The following is a 16,601-nucleotide window of genomic DNA, read 5'->3' as shown; positions in this document are numbered from 1 at the left end:
CTGAAGAGGTATCTCCTCTTAAATCTATCATATGGCTATCAAGTAGAGTTAAGTTCAACGAAAGTTAAACGCTTCTTTAAATAATTGTAGTTATAGGTAAATTTACTTATTACAGATCAGTAAGATATACTATATGCGATATATCAAACCCCAAAAACAAATATATGTAATCGCTGCATTCTTATAGAGGATCGTTTTTTTGGAAACAAAGCAATAGCGTTTTCTAATAAAATGGTCATATATGTAGAGAACCTCTTTCGTAAGTATTCACTTAAGTAGTGAAATAGTTACCTCAACAACAACAACAACAGCAGCAACTACCAATGAGAGTTTCTGAAAGTGAAAACTTTTTCTGTCATTGTTTAAAGCAATTGATTTTTAAAAGAAGTGATTATAGGGTTTAGATACAAAAAAAAGAAAAAAGTATAAAAAACCAAAACTCTTTCAGTCGTAAAGAGTCTTTCAGCTTACACGCCTGAAACTTATTTTGTGTTTTATGATGTACAATTTCCGAAATATAATATACATTTCATATCTAATATCTTATATCCATTATCTATTATCTATTATCTATTAATTATCTATTATCTATTATCTATTATCTATTATCTATTATCTATTATCTATTATCTATTATCTATTATCTATTACAATTATCTATTATCTATTATCTATTATCTATTATCTATTATCTATTATCTATTATCTATTATCTATTATCTATTATCTATTATCTATTATCTATTATCTATTATCTATTATCTATTATCTATTACCTATTATCTATTATCTAATATCTATAATCTATTATCTATTATCCATTATCCAGTACCTGTTATCTATTTTCTAATATCTATTATTCATTTTCTATTATCTGTTATCTATTATCTGTTATATACATATATTTTTTTTATAAGGAATTGTAAGTTTTTTGAAACATACCATTCTAATCCTTATATGAATAATTTTTTCATTATTTACTTCCATGATTGATGTTAACATTATTTTAAAGGTTTTAGTTAAAATCTAAACAACGCCTCTGTTTTAAAGTAAAATATTTCTTTATTTAAGGTAAGCTGAGCTGATATGAGTGACTTCTGATATCAGTTTTAAATTAGCTTAAAATCGACTTAATAAAAATTCATTTCCAAGTCTTCCCGAATGGTTTAATAACGAACTGAAGCCAAAACTCAAAATTTATACGGAAGCTGCATAAATTATGTATGGATTTACAAGAATATGTTAATAATAATGAACAATGCATTTGTTTCTTGAAGGATTCAAATAGCTGCAAGTGAATAACTACAAAATTGCACAAATATTTTCTGTTTTAAAATAATTAAGAAATCAAGATTTGCTGATATGTAATACAAGTTGCGATCTGGAAGTGAACTTTATATTTGCTTTCGGATACAGTAAATGCAAATGAGTGGTGAGTGGGTGTTTGTGAGCAATTTGGGATGATGCTGCGCAACACCCACATATCAGTTATGCACTGACAACTATTAGTGTATGCAACTCAGCCAAATAAAATTAATTTTTTATGCTATGTGGTTTTCGTAATAAAGATTGAAATTGCATGTTGCAGAAATTTAATGTAAGCATCATAAATATTCCAATAAGACATGCAAATCCAGCGAAAATGCCGACAAGGATGCAGGCATGCATGCATGGATACGCAAACAAATATAAACAGAAGCAAAATTTGTAGTTGTGCGCTTTGTAAGAAAACGAACGGAATTTATTTTACTTATACTAAGAAAGCTGAGCTTCATATCCTTGCGTATGCATGGGCATAGTCACAGGACGAGAGCATATGATTCCATATACACGTTATTCTAAGACAGATCTTTTATTGCACGGCTGCATTCTCATTTCCGTGGTGGTGGTGTGTGTGTCTGTGTGTTAGTGTGTTGGTTTGGTGCTTATTTATGGTTATAAGTGAAACCTTAAGGCAGTCTGCTATATGTATTTGTGGTTTAAAAATCATGTGTAGAACGTCAGAGAAAGTACAACTATTTACTATAACAAATAACACAAAAGTAAATAAAAATTTTATTATAACTTTACTATGAAAAATCAAGCAAACCAACTGAAACCTAACAAAAATGACACTCAACCAACATATATTACTACTGCAACAACAACAACAATACCAACAACAACAACAAATTGCAACTATTACAATTGTTATTTAAAATAACTTTGCTCGTATCCATAAAGCAAATGTAGTACCAAAGTTCATTTCACATTCCGAAATTGCAATTTTCTTCAAGATTCATATTCTCTTGGCAGAGTTTTTAGTTTTTAGCTTCATTTTTAGCTTTAGTTTTACTTTTATTTTTAGTTTTATTTTTATTTTTATTTTTATTTTTATTTTTATTTCATTTTATTTATTTTCGGTGTGTGCACAGCAATAAAACTAATAGTTCCAAAACATTTTCGGAATTTATTTTAATTATCAAAGTTAACTGAAATATTTTGTGGCAGTTAAAAGCATTTGTCCCAGAGGAAACTTTTTGAGAAATTTGCATTTGTAAACGATTCCAGGGAGTCAGAGTCGAAATTGAGTTCATTTATTTTGTTCAAAAATTATACTTGAATAAATAAAAACAATATCTAAATTCTTCATATGATTTTATGAAAAAAAAAAAATAAAAGAAATTTGTTTCATTAATTGATAAAATATATAATATAGAAGAAATACGTTTATAAGTTCCTCAATAGAGAAAATAATTAATTAAACTTATATCGAAATTAGAAATTAGTTATACTTAAAACGATGTCATCATATGTAGAAATAATAATATATATATAATAGTATGCATTATATACACATGAATACATACAAGGTGTACTACTTGTAAAAATCTTATATTATAAGTTCTGCTGAAAAATTTTGTTTTTGTTGTTTGTTAGCTACTCCTTAAGTAATAGACATTTTTAAAATATTTTTGTTATGTTGGTACACCCTTTCTTGACAAATGGTACAAATTTGAGCGCCATCTGTCACTTAGTTTGTTTACAGCAGCTGTTAATGCGAGACTACCTCAAGGGCATTTAGCGATTTTTACTATGGAAAATTCTTGTTGTGCGCGATTTTTTGACCAAACACGGCATCGCTGTCATCGCTCAGGCACTATATTCGCCAGATCTGGATCTGTGTGACTTTTTCCTGTTCCCGAAATTCAAATTCGTGGTAAGCGTTTTGAGTCGATAGAATCGGTAAAAGAGAATTCGCTGAAGGAACTAAAAGCCATACCTTCACGGGCCTAAGAAAAGTGTATGGAAGATTGGGTTAGGCGTTGGCATATGTGTATCGCTTCAGAAGGAGCATATTTTGAAGGAGATAAAATAAATTTGGAATAAAATTTAAATTTGTCATAAACTTCATAAACGTCATAAACTTATCCAGACCAAAAATGTTCACTGGCAATATCCACAGTTTTTTATAAAAGGTTAGCAGGACTCAATATGTAAGTAAGATAAACTTTAACTAAGAAGAAGCTATTAAATGATTGTAAATCGTTGGCGCTTTCGCTATTTGTTTAAAACATTCATATATTAATTGTCTGTGGTATTATATATAAAAATATAACGCAAATTGTATATAAAGAGTTACACCGTGCGAGGTATAATACATCAGAGCACAACACTGTAGACATATAAACGGCTTATGCACTTCATGATCTTGATTTGACAGCTTTAAATTGTCATCATAGCCATTACTTATTTAACACAAGGTTTTCCGTTTATAAATCTAAAACGTTTAACAACCACTGAACATCGTCGCAAAACATCGCGTAATGATTTATCGTATTTTCGAGTTTTGTTTACTGATAAAATTAATTTTTGCTTAATAAATATGTCAAAAATCAAAAAGAACGGACAATGACATTCAAATCAAAAAGAATGTCATTGTCCGTACTTTGCGTATATTTTTAGAGCTACAAAGTGGACACCCCTGTATTTGCAAAACTTAATTATTATAAATTAAATAAAGTAGTTATTATAAACGATTTTTTTACTGAAGTCACATATATGACAACAAACCCATATGATCGTTCAATGATATATATCAAAATAACGTGATAATTGATATTCAGGTTAAAGTGATTTTGGTGACTGTCATATTAATCAATATAAAATAATATTTTATTTATTATTCAATAATTTTATTTAGGTTTGAAAATTTAAATTTTAAGGATCAATAAAAATCAAGAGAAAGGTAGATAGAATAATATTTGTAAATTTAAGACATACAAATTAAACTTAGACTAATTACTTATGACAATATGTATATATAAATAATACTCGGCTTAGAATTTCTTAAACTTAATTCAAAATATTTTAATAAAGACCATATGAAATAAAGATAATATAATAGTATTTATATAGATTATATGCATTACATAGGTAAATATGTAGAAGCTTAACTCAATCTTTGCCATAAACGTTATTATAAATCTAGAGCGATTCAAGCTCTTAACCTAATAGTGTTTTCTTTAAATTAATTTCATTTAATAAACTACTTAAACTAATTTTATTTATTTTTTTATAAACTTAAACTACATATAGCTAAACACAACTTCCATTTTTTAAAGTTAATTTTTTATGTTGAGTTAGTAGGATTCCTCTGTTAAATAAACTATTTATGGTAGTTACACGTTTTACTCTGCAACATTTTTTTTGCTATTATCCTAAATACTTTTAAACCATTTAAATACACAGTGCTTAACAGTTTAAATACACAGTGCAGTTGGTACTGCACCGGAACCTTTCAGACATGCAGATACATATACTCATATACACCCAACTATAGTAGTAAATAAATACTCACTTGTCTGCATATATACGCTTCACTTAAATTCATATGTACACACATACTTATATATATTCAAAGCTAAATATTTTTTCCATTTTATTTAAAACTTTAACCATTTAACCATATTTGTATTTTTTCCATGCATTTCACTGTTACCATTTTTATACTTGCCTACTCCAATGGAATCAGGTTACAAATTAGGTTAACAAATACCAAGCGTTCTAACACAATAACAACAACTACCCAACCATAATACGAGTATATGGGGTAGAAAAACAGAATTTAAGTGCTTACATACTTTACTCACCAAGTACCACTGTTCCTTGAACAAAGGATCTGGGAAAATATTGTGTGAGCTTGCATCACGGTACTGTATACGTGGTGCGCGGGGCGCTGGACGATGTAGTCCAGTTGCAAATGACAGTCGTGAATTAGGACCGCTGCCGAAATTTGCGGATGGACGTATAACGTCGTACGGACTGTAACCGGGTAATGCTGTATAGGAACCATCACGTTTATGACGTGTTTTCTCATGTTGTTGTTGCATCCATCGCACCTGTGAATAAAAATATAGAATTCAGTATTTAAATAAATGAATTTTTAGTATGAAGTATAATTAGCATTTAGGTAGTGTTTTAATATTACAAACCGATATTAAAATTTTTAGTATATATATAATTTTTATACCTATATATTCTTATGACTACACATAAATAGTAGTATATAAATTATTAATATGAGTCACTTCTCTACAAAGTTTAAAATACATACATGCTCTCCCTATTGGGGATATATCCATTTTTTAGAGCCATTTTTGTTTAGATATATAACAAATATTCTGCTTAATACAAAGTTTCCTCATATATATAATTAATAGTAATTAAAAATATGTACCAGTACAGGTAATGAATTCTGTCGATATAACTACGAAGAATAATATAACGCAATTACCGTGAGTTCATAAAACATAACCCTAGGAGTTTATGAGTTTTTTTTTGATTGATAAACCTAGGAGCTTTACATGCGCCTTATAGAGGAGGCTGGATTAGGCAAAACGTATGACGTGCTGCAGGAAGGTACATTTACAAAAAAATATTTCAAGTTCTGTCAAAAAACAAATAGTCTCTATATGGCTTTTTGGAAAATATAAAATTTCTTATGTTCAAAGAACAAAAGGCCTGTATCAAATTATAGAAAGATTATGGTTCTTCAGATGTGTCAATATAGATATTTTTGAAAAATTAGGCATTTCCAGTCTTGACGAGTTGATATAATAAATGAAGACAATAGTTTGAAGTAGGAGAATGAGAGATATTGGAAATAGTTCGGAAAAGCAATAATGTACGGCAACTTTTTGATAGAGGTGTTGAATAACGATCAACATTCGATAGAACAAAATTTGAAACCATATCATATTCTGTTAGTTCTCTAATACTTTTTATTATTTAAACTTATACAGGTATAAAGATATATATAATTATATAAAAGCATTACAAACAGAACTTAATCTCTGGCAAATGACTATGTGAGTCACTGATATAATCTCTTAGCTTAAAATAAAAATAAAACTATGATAAAAGTAAAATATACAATTATATCAGTAAAAGAATTAGCCATACTACTGTTATTGTCACAATTTAAAAATGTCCTTACCTCTGGTTCGGAATTTAAGGCGCTGTGGTGCTCATCACTTGTGCGTAGGGATCTTTTTGAGACATGACGATGATGAAATAAATAATAGTCTTTAAGCGCGCCAATCTGTAAGGAAATATATATAAAATTAATATAAATAACATAAATAAATATATAAATAAATGTTTAAGCAATATTTAAAGATATGTATATTAATTAATTTTTTGTATACAAAGGCTCTTGTGAACTTTTGTATAAAAACTGTTTTTTAGTTTTGCATGTGTATTAATTTATATATAAAATTGCCAACGTTTCAACTTCTTCATTGGGATCGGATGTTATAATAATTAAACTCAAAGCAATCAAGTACTAATAGTACTAAGTTGTCTGTTTTTCTTTAATAAGTCTTTTTTATCTACGTAACACTAAAACTAATATCAACTTAAAGACTCAATGAAGAGAGACCATATAGGTATACATCGAGCTTAATGGTAATCTGAAAAATAGAGTGCATTCTCAACACAGGGATATGATGCTTTATCATGATTGTACTACTATACAGCATGAACAGCGTGAAGTAAAATCAACAGCGATGTAAAACATTAGTTTTCGAGAGGAGAATTTTTCCAACAATCTGTGTTTCATAAATATCGAAAAAAATAAGTGAAAGAAGGTTCAGCACAACATCCAGAGTTGCTCATCGAGCTGTATAGGAAGCTACACGGAATAATAGTTTTTTGAAATTTGAATAGTTATGATTGTCCTTTTTTGTGTTAAGTCCTGTTCTCCCAAGCGACAGTTGCTAACGATATTGTCGGTATAGATATATTGCAGTATAGATTCACAAACTGATTTCTTGGGAAATTCTCACGTTTTTGCAGATACTTTTTGGTTGCTTTAAAAAGCGTTAAGTGCTCGTCATGTTAAACGCTTTATATCTTATGATAAGAGAAGTTTGCTTTTAAGATTATATCTACTTTTTTAATTTCATGGAATAGCGGATTGTTAATAAATTTCTGTAGATTGGGACTTTTGTATAAAAATACAGCCGTTCAATATTTTGTTTCGTTATTAAGTCGGTTTTTTTTTGGATCGCACTGACTTCATTGGTTTCTTACTCTCTTAGGTACTCATCTTCATTGCAAAGATTGAAAACTGTTGTATTTAGGATAAGTTGGTTTGATATCTAAGATATAAGAGGGTAGGGTATTCATGCTTATCATTGCTCCGTGTTATATTTCGTGTGTATATTTACACTATTTTTATGATTATTTATTTATGAATATCTTTCTCAGGTACTAATGCCTTGGCTTAATCACTGCGTTAATACTTTGTCTTTAATCGTATCAATTTGTGGTTTGCAGAACATTTGTTGAACAAAATATAATCGTCTATTCTTCTGTACAATTGAAAAATATTTATTAAATAAAAAAATTACTTTGATTCAACAAATGTGGTATGTAGTAGTAAAAAATGTAGAGGACTTTAATTTGTGGAGTTGAAAAACCATAATTAAATTAAAATCGTAAAAAATAAAACATTTTCCCCATGAAAACCTAGTGAATTATACAGATACTTGTTTATAATAGTAATTTAATTAGAAAACCGAAACAAAACTCGTTAGTAAAATCGCGTATAAATTACAAAAGAACCGCAGGCAAAACCGCAGTACGAATTTATATGAACACAAATTCATATAAAGGAAAAAATAAATAAATAAATAAATAAATAAACTTAAAAAAAAATGGAAAAAAGTAATTGTAATAAGCTCCATGAAAGATTTTTTATGTTTGTAACGAGTAAGCGATTTATTGTGTTTTTAATTTAATTTTGTATTGCTTTTTTAAAAATACATCAACTTTTATTAAGGAAAGAGTAAACTGCGAGGGCTGAAGAAGTCGGGAAGTACAAGCGGAAACCACACGTGCACTCAATTCAATTCAATCACATACAATTCGCTTTTCAAATCAGAAATTCTCAAGTATTGCTTTTTGCACTCAGTGGAAAAGTGGAAATCCAAACAAGTGCAAAAAAGTACTTTCGAATGTATTTATACACATCAGAATATATCTATGGATACCTCCTAATGTATATACGACTAGTTGTGTTTGCGGAAAGTACATTTAAAATGCAGAATTCCCAATAGCATATCGGAATCAGCAAAGAAAAGTTGAAGCAGGAAAAAGATTTTTGATGTCGAGATTTCTTCGTTTTTCATGACTTTTAAATTCTTTCCTAAAAGCCCCACATTTCTTGTGTGGATGTACTTTTTCCTGGCAATTCTCCGCATTGACCAACAACTTTAAAATGTAAGCAAAACTCAAGAAACATTGCAGGTTTGCAGACGAATTTTGGAGTTGCTTGGGGAATTGGGTACGAAGTTTGCTTTTTATTTGGAAGTTATTTTTAATTTCGTGCTGTATTTTTTTTAATTTTACCAAAGCAAATCTTTTGCATTTATGATTTATATTGGACAATTCTTTTAAAGTTTTAAAAAATTTTTTTAAATAAATAACTCTTGGCTTGTGTACCTGAAATATATTTTTTATAGTCTTATACCCTTTTCACAAGGAAGTATAGCAAGTGTGTAGGTATAAGTTTTGAAAAGATTTTTGTAACATATTCATGGAAACGTTCTAGACCTTATAAAGTATATATATTCTTGATCAGCTAGATTAGCTGAGTTTATTTCGTCCTGTCCATTTGCCCTTCCATGCATGCATACGGCTAAGCTATGGAATCAAATTGCTTTTTAGAAAAACTTTATTATTTTTTAATGTATGCAATTCAAATTTAGAAATTAGGTACAATTTATAAAATGAAACGTATGAAAAAACTTTTGAAATTAAAGCACCAAGATGATAAAATACATAATTTTTAATCCATCGAAATAATCAAATAACCATTTACACCAAAAACTTCTTCTAATTTAATAGCTAACGAGCCGTAAATGTGAATAACTGTATAGGTCCTCTCATTAGTATTACTATTACAAGTTATCATCCATTACATTATATATGTATTATTATGATCATGAGAACGAAGTGTAGATTCAAAAATCAGTGAAAAAAGGATTTATATTGCACCAGATTCTTAATATATATAATATATATATATATGTTTCCTAAATTATATAAATCAGATTACGAGGCTCGCTATTTATATACTAACTTGTTGAAAATTGCTTTATTGTTTCTCGACGAATTCTTTTAATGATTAATACAGTTTTGCATGCGTTGAATCTATTTGTTAAAATAGAATTTTCATTCCAAGACACCTCCAAGACATGGTTTTTAAATGCTTTTTCCGCAAAAATCGTTGTCCACGCAATTTATTCTTGACGCTCAGGAAAAATAAGAAGTTATTGGGTGCCAAATTAACATTAAAATCAGTACTGCGGATGAGCCATCAATTTGATTTTTCGAATGTTTAAATAGTCGGTCGTTAGAACCACGGCGTCAAATGCTCCGATGGCGCTTGTTTCTTTTTAGTATTTCACTAAAGACTTTCACTAAAGACTGCTTCGAACGCAAACATCTTCTGTACAGTTGATTTTGTCAAACGATAAGGGATCCAATGACAACAAATCTTTCTCATGGCTAAATGATCGTGTAATATTCAATATTTTATATTTGTCTAGGGTTTCCTCCATCTCATAGTATGTTGCATGACGATCTTGTATTAATAGTTCTTGCATCAATATTTTATGGCACAACAACCTTGACAACCTTCCAAAATTTTGTCAGTAAGCGAACTGTGGCTACGATTAAAATCATTGTACCAGCGCTTCACAGTGGCAAAGGATGGAGCTTCATCGCCATATGATCGAAGTAAGTTGAACGGTGCACTCTTGTCTTTAAAATCTATGTCGAAAGACGTAATAAAGCATCGCACGAAAATTTTCTCGCGCTAATACCATTTTTTCGTAAACACTCAACTTACACATCATTGTAAATAACAGAAGTAATGCTCTTTTGACAACAAGTCTAAAGTGGATTATGTTTAACAATTTCATGCTTTCGTATGGAAACATCAGATGACACCTGACAACAATCAGCGTTGCCAAGGCTCAAAATATATAAATAGTGACAATTCTGTATATCTGATATATATTAAATGATACGTGTTTATAAGATATGTATATATATGTATTTGTTATATATTTATATTAAACATATATATATCAGTATATTTGGAAGTAAAATATTTCTTATCAGTTGGTAAATGAAAGGTTTTCCTATGACGTATAAGTAACTACCTGTAATCGTATTTATGTATACTGAATTAGTACAATATGTACATTTGTGTGATTGTAAGAAACTAAATAAAGTTGTAAGTAAATAAGTAAGGTTGTAAGTGAGTATCGTAAAAGAAATCCTGACTATTTAAAAAGTGAAAACAAAGAAACTTTATATCTTAAAATAAAGATTTTACCTATAATTCTTGTATAGGACGTGGTTTAAGCTTTTGAAATAGAGATCTATTATGTATAAAGAAAAATTGCTTTATAAATAATTAATGTGCTTGTCAAACAAATTGTCAAACTCTATTAAATTGGAGTCTTTAGACTATCCAAGTCAATTCATTGAACAAAACAATTAGTTTTAAGTAAAACCCGGAATAGTTTTGTACTTTGGAGAGCGAACAGTTACAAACGAAATTTTCAATAATATTGTGTTTAGAATGTCTTAAGGAAATCATATAAATCAGAAAGGTTGCGAAATACATTTCATGCCTAAGAAAAAGAAAAGGAAATTAAATTTTCATAAAACTAAGAATCAACCTAACGACCATTCCCATAATTATCATTCAGAATTAAAGACTTAAAATGCAAATGTTAAGTTGTTGAATTAATTATGGGTTTTCCTGCATTGCGAGTTCCAGATCCTTTTGAGTTCTATTATCATTTTTAATTGTTCAAATTGCTTCAAAAATTTTTTAGTTCTGGTAATGAAAGCTTTTGTAACTTTTTACATATTCTCGTTTTAGAAGAGTAAATATAATAAAAAATTTAATGGTAACTCTCTTAAATGACATCTCTCCCAATGTACAATATCCTTAATTCCCAGCTTTAATTTTTCATACAAAGTGTGTTCTTTTAAGCAGTCAATTCTCTTGACTGAACAGGATTGGTGATGCCATCGATGCTTCCATTATATACATATTGTGTCATCACGGCTTTTTCAAAAATATTTTCTTAATATAATTTGTATACATACTCTTACTTACTAAAAAGTATCTAACTATTACGAGTATGAGGTAGCTTAGTAACATTTCTAATAATGTGATTATACTATTTATTTTTATTTAAACCTTTTTTAAAGTGAAAGAAACTAAACTTCACAGTTGTGTTGGCTCTTCACACGACTGCATTCAATGCAATGGTTCCGTTGAACATTTTCCTTTCTAATCCCATCTGTGTTCACGCATTTCGAGTGCAATTTATTTCGTTTGTTGACCTCAGTTATCAGCAAAATATTTCATTTTCATCTTCTCGATCAAAAGCGCAATTACAATTGCTATGCAACACTCACACATAAGTAAAATGTATGTTACAAATGTAACAACTAAAGTATCTATGTGCGTATGTATCTATGTGTGTTTGTATCTGTGTGAGCAACAAGAAATCGTAAGTTTGGAGCTGTGTGTGCACTAAAAACCGCATCACGTTGCACAATCAAAAATCAGTAAATTCAATGCCGCAGCGCAAGATGTCTCAATTGCATTCCGTGGTGAGTATTTGGCGAAAATATTGTTATTGCAATCTATGGATATATATACAATAGGAGTTAAGTATGTGTGTGTGTGGTTATGCATGCATGTGTGCGTATGAGTGTGTGTTTAAGAAAATTGAAAGCTGTAAAAGTTCTGTAACTATTTTCTTTTGAAATTTGCCGTTTTACGTGCCGGAAGGGCTCGAACGCATGGGAATTTTTGAATTTTTCTTCACGGATTTGAGAAAAAAAGATAAATAAAAAACTTTAGCAAACCAAATTTTATTTCTATTTCTTTGCACAAAGTTTTGCTGGTTAAGATTTTGTGGTTTAAAAATTTTTTCTTTCTCCAGAATCAGCAACGAGTCAAAAATTTTATTTACGCTATATCTTTACGATATATTCATCTATTTATGATGAAAATAAAATTTCTCTTCATTAGATTGATTAATAAAAAATATTTCAAATTTCAATTGTAATTAAAATGTTGAACTTATCAGGAACGTTGTAGTTGTTGTTGTTGTTGTTGTTTTTTAGCGATGTAAAAGTAAAGTCTAAATTTTCATATTAAAAATGCTTCTCATTTGCAGGTATTTTTTTGTACTGAAATTAAGGCTAAAAATGTTACTCGCATTTCATGCAACAATTTTTTGTTACTTTGTTCAGTTGCAAGTTATATAAGTAGACCGGATATTTAGTCATTTCATTTGTTTCCGTTGTTGAAATGCACACCTACACATGCATACACATCCATACACATATATAGATATTTTACTCAAATGCAGTAAAATATCCGTTGATTGCACGTAACTCTGCCCTTTGGAAGAAGTATTTCGGAAATTCAACAAATGTTGCTAAATAAAGTTACAGGTATTATTTGTCTTTGTTGTTGTTGTTGTTTTAGTGTAAGTTTATTTTTCTGTATCTGGAATATTTTTTTAGTACACAGGAACTCAAATATTAGACCTCATCGTACATGTACGTGTGTTTGTCTTACACATTTCCCAAAATAAATAATATTCCTAGGAGGCAGAGAAAAGGATTTTATCTAGCATTGAATTGTAATTGTTGTTCTCTTGAAAAATTAGAAAATTGTGCACAAAAACAAATTAAGTTAGTCGAGTTCCTATTAGATATGCAAATTTTAATCTAACCCAAGGAAGTTTGCTGTCGCTATCACATAGTCGAGATTTGATTTAGAAACATGGAGGCATAAATTAAAAAATTCAACTAAAGACTTTTAGTTCTGTGGGAAAATTAAATTTTTATAACTTAAAAGCCTTAAATTGGATTTAATAATTCTAAGTGGGGAAGAAAAATATTTGACCAAAAACTAAATGTCATGGAATGTCCATGAAACAATGCAATCCTTAGGGGACATTTAAGACAATAACTTTGAATAAAATTATTACGAAAAATATTGTTTGAAGAAAAATTTGAATTAAACTAACTTTAAATTGAGTTTTAACAATTAAGACAATAATTTGAAGTTATAAAAATATAAACTTTTCATGCTTTTGTTAAATAATAAAACAAGTTTTCTTTCAAACATCGTTAGTATGAATTTATAAAATAAATAATGTATTTTGTTTTTGCCAGGGTTGATTTTAACCAATACTTATAAATAAATGCAAAACTAAATAAAGTTTTGGTATTAGGAATGGGAATGAACGGGGTACTAGCTCCCGGAGCGGAGCGGAGCGGAGCACTGCGATCAGATTGATCTGTTGTGCTGTAACATACCCTAACCGAACAGAATACATCGCGCCTTTCGAATGAAGGCCAGGATGCCGTCCATTGAGGATCTCCTGATGTCAGAAGGGGAGAGCAGCTCTCCTCCCAGTGACCTCCTCCTGGGCCAGATCAAGACTGGGCGGTCACAGAGAATGTGACTGGAGGTCTCGTTTGCTTTTAAGCACAGTCGACACTCCATCTCTTCGGACAGACCTATTTGATAAAGGTGATATTTGATAATGGTGACCCGTTAAATATCGCACCAGTAATCTCAACTCTGTTCTGCTGGAGAGGGATACCTTTCCATAACTGTAGGGGTGAACCAGCTGTTTAACCTGACGGTTACCTCGACTGTCGCGCCAGTATCGACTTCTCTCGGGTGAGTTCCATTTATCAATTAGAGACATAATTATAGACCAACTTAATCCCGACAAGACTGTCGGCAGACTCATTACCCTTTATTCCTGTGTGACCAGGCACCCAGCAAAATAAGTTTTGGTACTAATGAAAAAGTGAGTTTTGAGACTGAAGTCATTGTTGAGGTCAAAGATAATGTAAATATGTACAAAATTCAATTTATTTTATTTAAACCAATATTAACAATTTCTTCATAATATAATGATATATTAATAAAAATATATAAAAAATATGTTACAGTGAAATTAAGCGATAAAATTTAATATTTATACTATGAGGATCCATTAAAGCAAAACGTCTTCGACAAGCCTGGTAAATTCTGAGAATTGAAGCAACCGTCTACAATATAGTGTGTAAATTCTAGAAATTCTAAATTCTAGGCATATCTAGTAGCAGATAAAACGGACCTTTAAAAGCTCCTTCCAACAGGGCTAGTTAGTTTTCTAGATAAACTAAACTTCTAAATACAAAAAGGTGCACAACAGATTAAGCTGATCGCAGCGCATAAAGACCTAAGCCTAATCCATGAATCATTACCATTACCATGTATTGTGCTGCTTGTATGTGCCGATCAGACTAGGTCACAATGAAGGTCCACAGAAAGGTGTCCTACCGTATAATGGATGATATGTGAAAAATTCAAGCGGAAAACTGGAAACAAGTGGCAACACACAAGTTAGTGTGCATGAAAAAGGTAGGTTGGGTTAAGTTGGAATAGCGGCGTAGTCTGCCAAAGTTCACTTGTGTTCAAATAATGGTTCGTGTGATACTATGGATTAACATAGCATTATTTTTACGCAGTCTACAAAGACTTACCAAAGAATCTCAACGGTTAGCGTGCAGTACTACACTGAAAAGCATGACTGCCCCATTCGAGTGAAAGTTAACTAACCTAACAAGTCTAAAAACTTAGTCTAGTCTCTAACTTTGCAGGTTTGCAGCTCTGTCAGGTCGGTAAAAAAATTGGGTTAAAGATTTTAAATCTTCTTCTTTTATATGGTGATGGACACTGATACATGACGTAGAATACAGCTTGGTGGGCCTAAAAACAGAAATTCATTTTGGGAACTAATACTTTATAAACTGAACAATTTTCGAAGAAATCGAATAGATTCTTTTTATAAAAGCTACATTCCTTCTTCCTTAGTTGCTGAGAAAATTAAAAGACATGCGAAAATTCATTCTTATCAGCTCTAGAGACATGTAAACAAAAAAGATTAGTAGAGTCTTCAATATCACAGATCTACTTTGATAATTTTATCATTTGATGAATTATATAATCTAATTATCACTTAATTAAAAGACTGGGTTTTGATAATCTGTAAAGTAGAATGTATTTGGTATCGAAAGCAAACTCCTTATTAATTCTTTTGTAACCAGTTCTAGTGTTAACAAATATTCTTATGTGTTGTACATACTCTAATAATGTTTGTTATAAAAAATAGAAATAAAGCAAAAACTTTATCTGATTCAATCACAAAATCGCATTGAATTGAAATGATAGGTACCGCACACAATCTACGATGGTCAATTATATATATTAATAGAGTTTTTATTTTTCTTCATAATAAAAAGTGATATGTCAGCATAAGCCTGGTGGAATTACCAGAATCGTAACGACTTACGTAATTGTTAAAAAATAAGTTCCAATATGGTACTTAAAAAATTTTAGAACTTCTCAGATGAGACAATCATTCATGTAATAGATAGGGACAGTAATTCAGAGCTATTCAACGTGATTAGTTCCTCATAGTTATATATACACGGTTTGTATTTGAGTTAATAAAATTTTATAATCGATTAATTTGTGTGCGGTTCAATTTGAAGTGGATCTTAGTCACTCAATCCGCCCCTCTGACTATGAGTCTGGTTACATTACATTTAACCATTTATTATTGAAGAATTTGTGTGTGACTACGAGTCTGGTTACATTTCAATTTACCATTGATGAAAAACTCTGTCAAAAACTCTTTGTGCAATCGCTGAACACTCATACGTATAAGCGTGAAATCAGTTGAAGTTTATATTCTGGGTTATAGATCGTGCTTAAATCTTTAATACTAAAACAGTAAAGATTTAATAAGTTGCAGTGAAAGTTTAAAAACTTTACAGTTTCTAAAATTTGTGGCAATATTCATTGTGGTGGTTTCAGTCATTGTGGTATTTTTCACACTACAAACTTTGGATGCTTTTTATATAAAATACATAACAGATTTTTATCTAAAATTACAAATATAATGTATAACTTATCAAACGTGTAATTTTAATGTAATATTTTT

The 16,601-nt window shown here is 29.9% G+C and overlaps 1 protein-coding gene across 2 annotated transcripts in view; it reads right to left on the bottom strand.

Moving 5' to 3' along the window:
- Positions 1–5,132: 5,132 nt before the first annotated feature.
- Positions 5,133–16,601, bottom strand: part of LOC119669037 (furin-like protease 2) — a gene marked incomplete at its 3' end in the record, with an annotated part of 541,440 nt that continues 529,971 nt past the window's right edge. For both annotated transcript variants that reach the window (XM_038078764.1, XM_038078763.1), the window contains 2 exon segments: positions 5,133–5,381; positions 6,479–6,583. In XM_038078764.1, coding sequence (XP_037934692.1) covers positions 5,133–5,381; positions 6,479–6,583 — 354 coding nt within the window.

The sequence above is a fragment of the Teleopsis dalmanni genome, chromosome 1, assembly GCF_002237135.1.
Source record: "Teleopsis dalmanni isolate 2A chromosome 1, ASM223713v2, whole genome shotgun sequence".
Classification (NCBI taxonomy): domain Eukaryota; kingdom Metazoa; phylum Arthropoda; class Insecta; order Diptera; family Diopsidae; genus Teleopsis; species Teleopsis dalmanni.
Note: the sequence above shows the minus strand (reverse complement) of the source record. Positions and strands in the feature narration are given on the sequence as shown.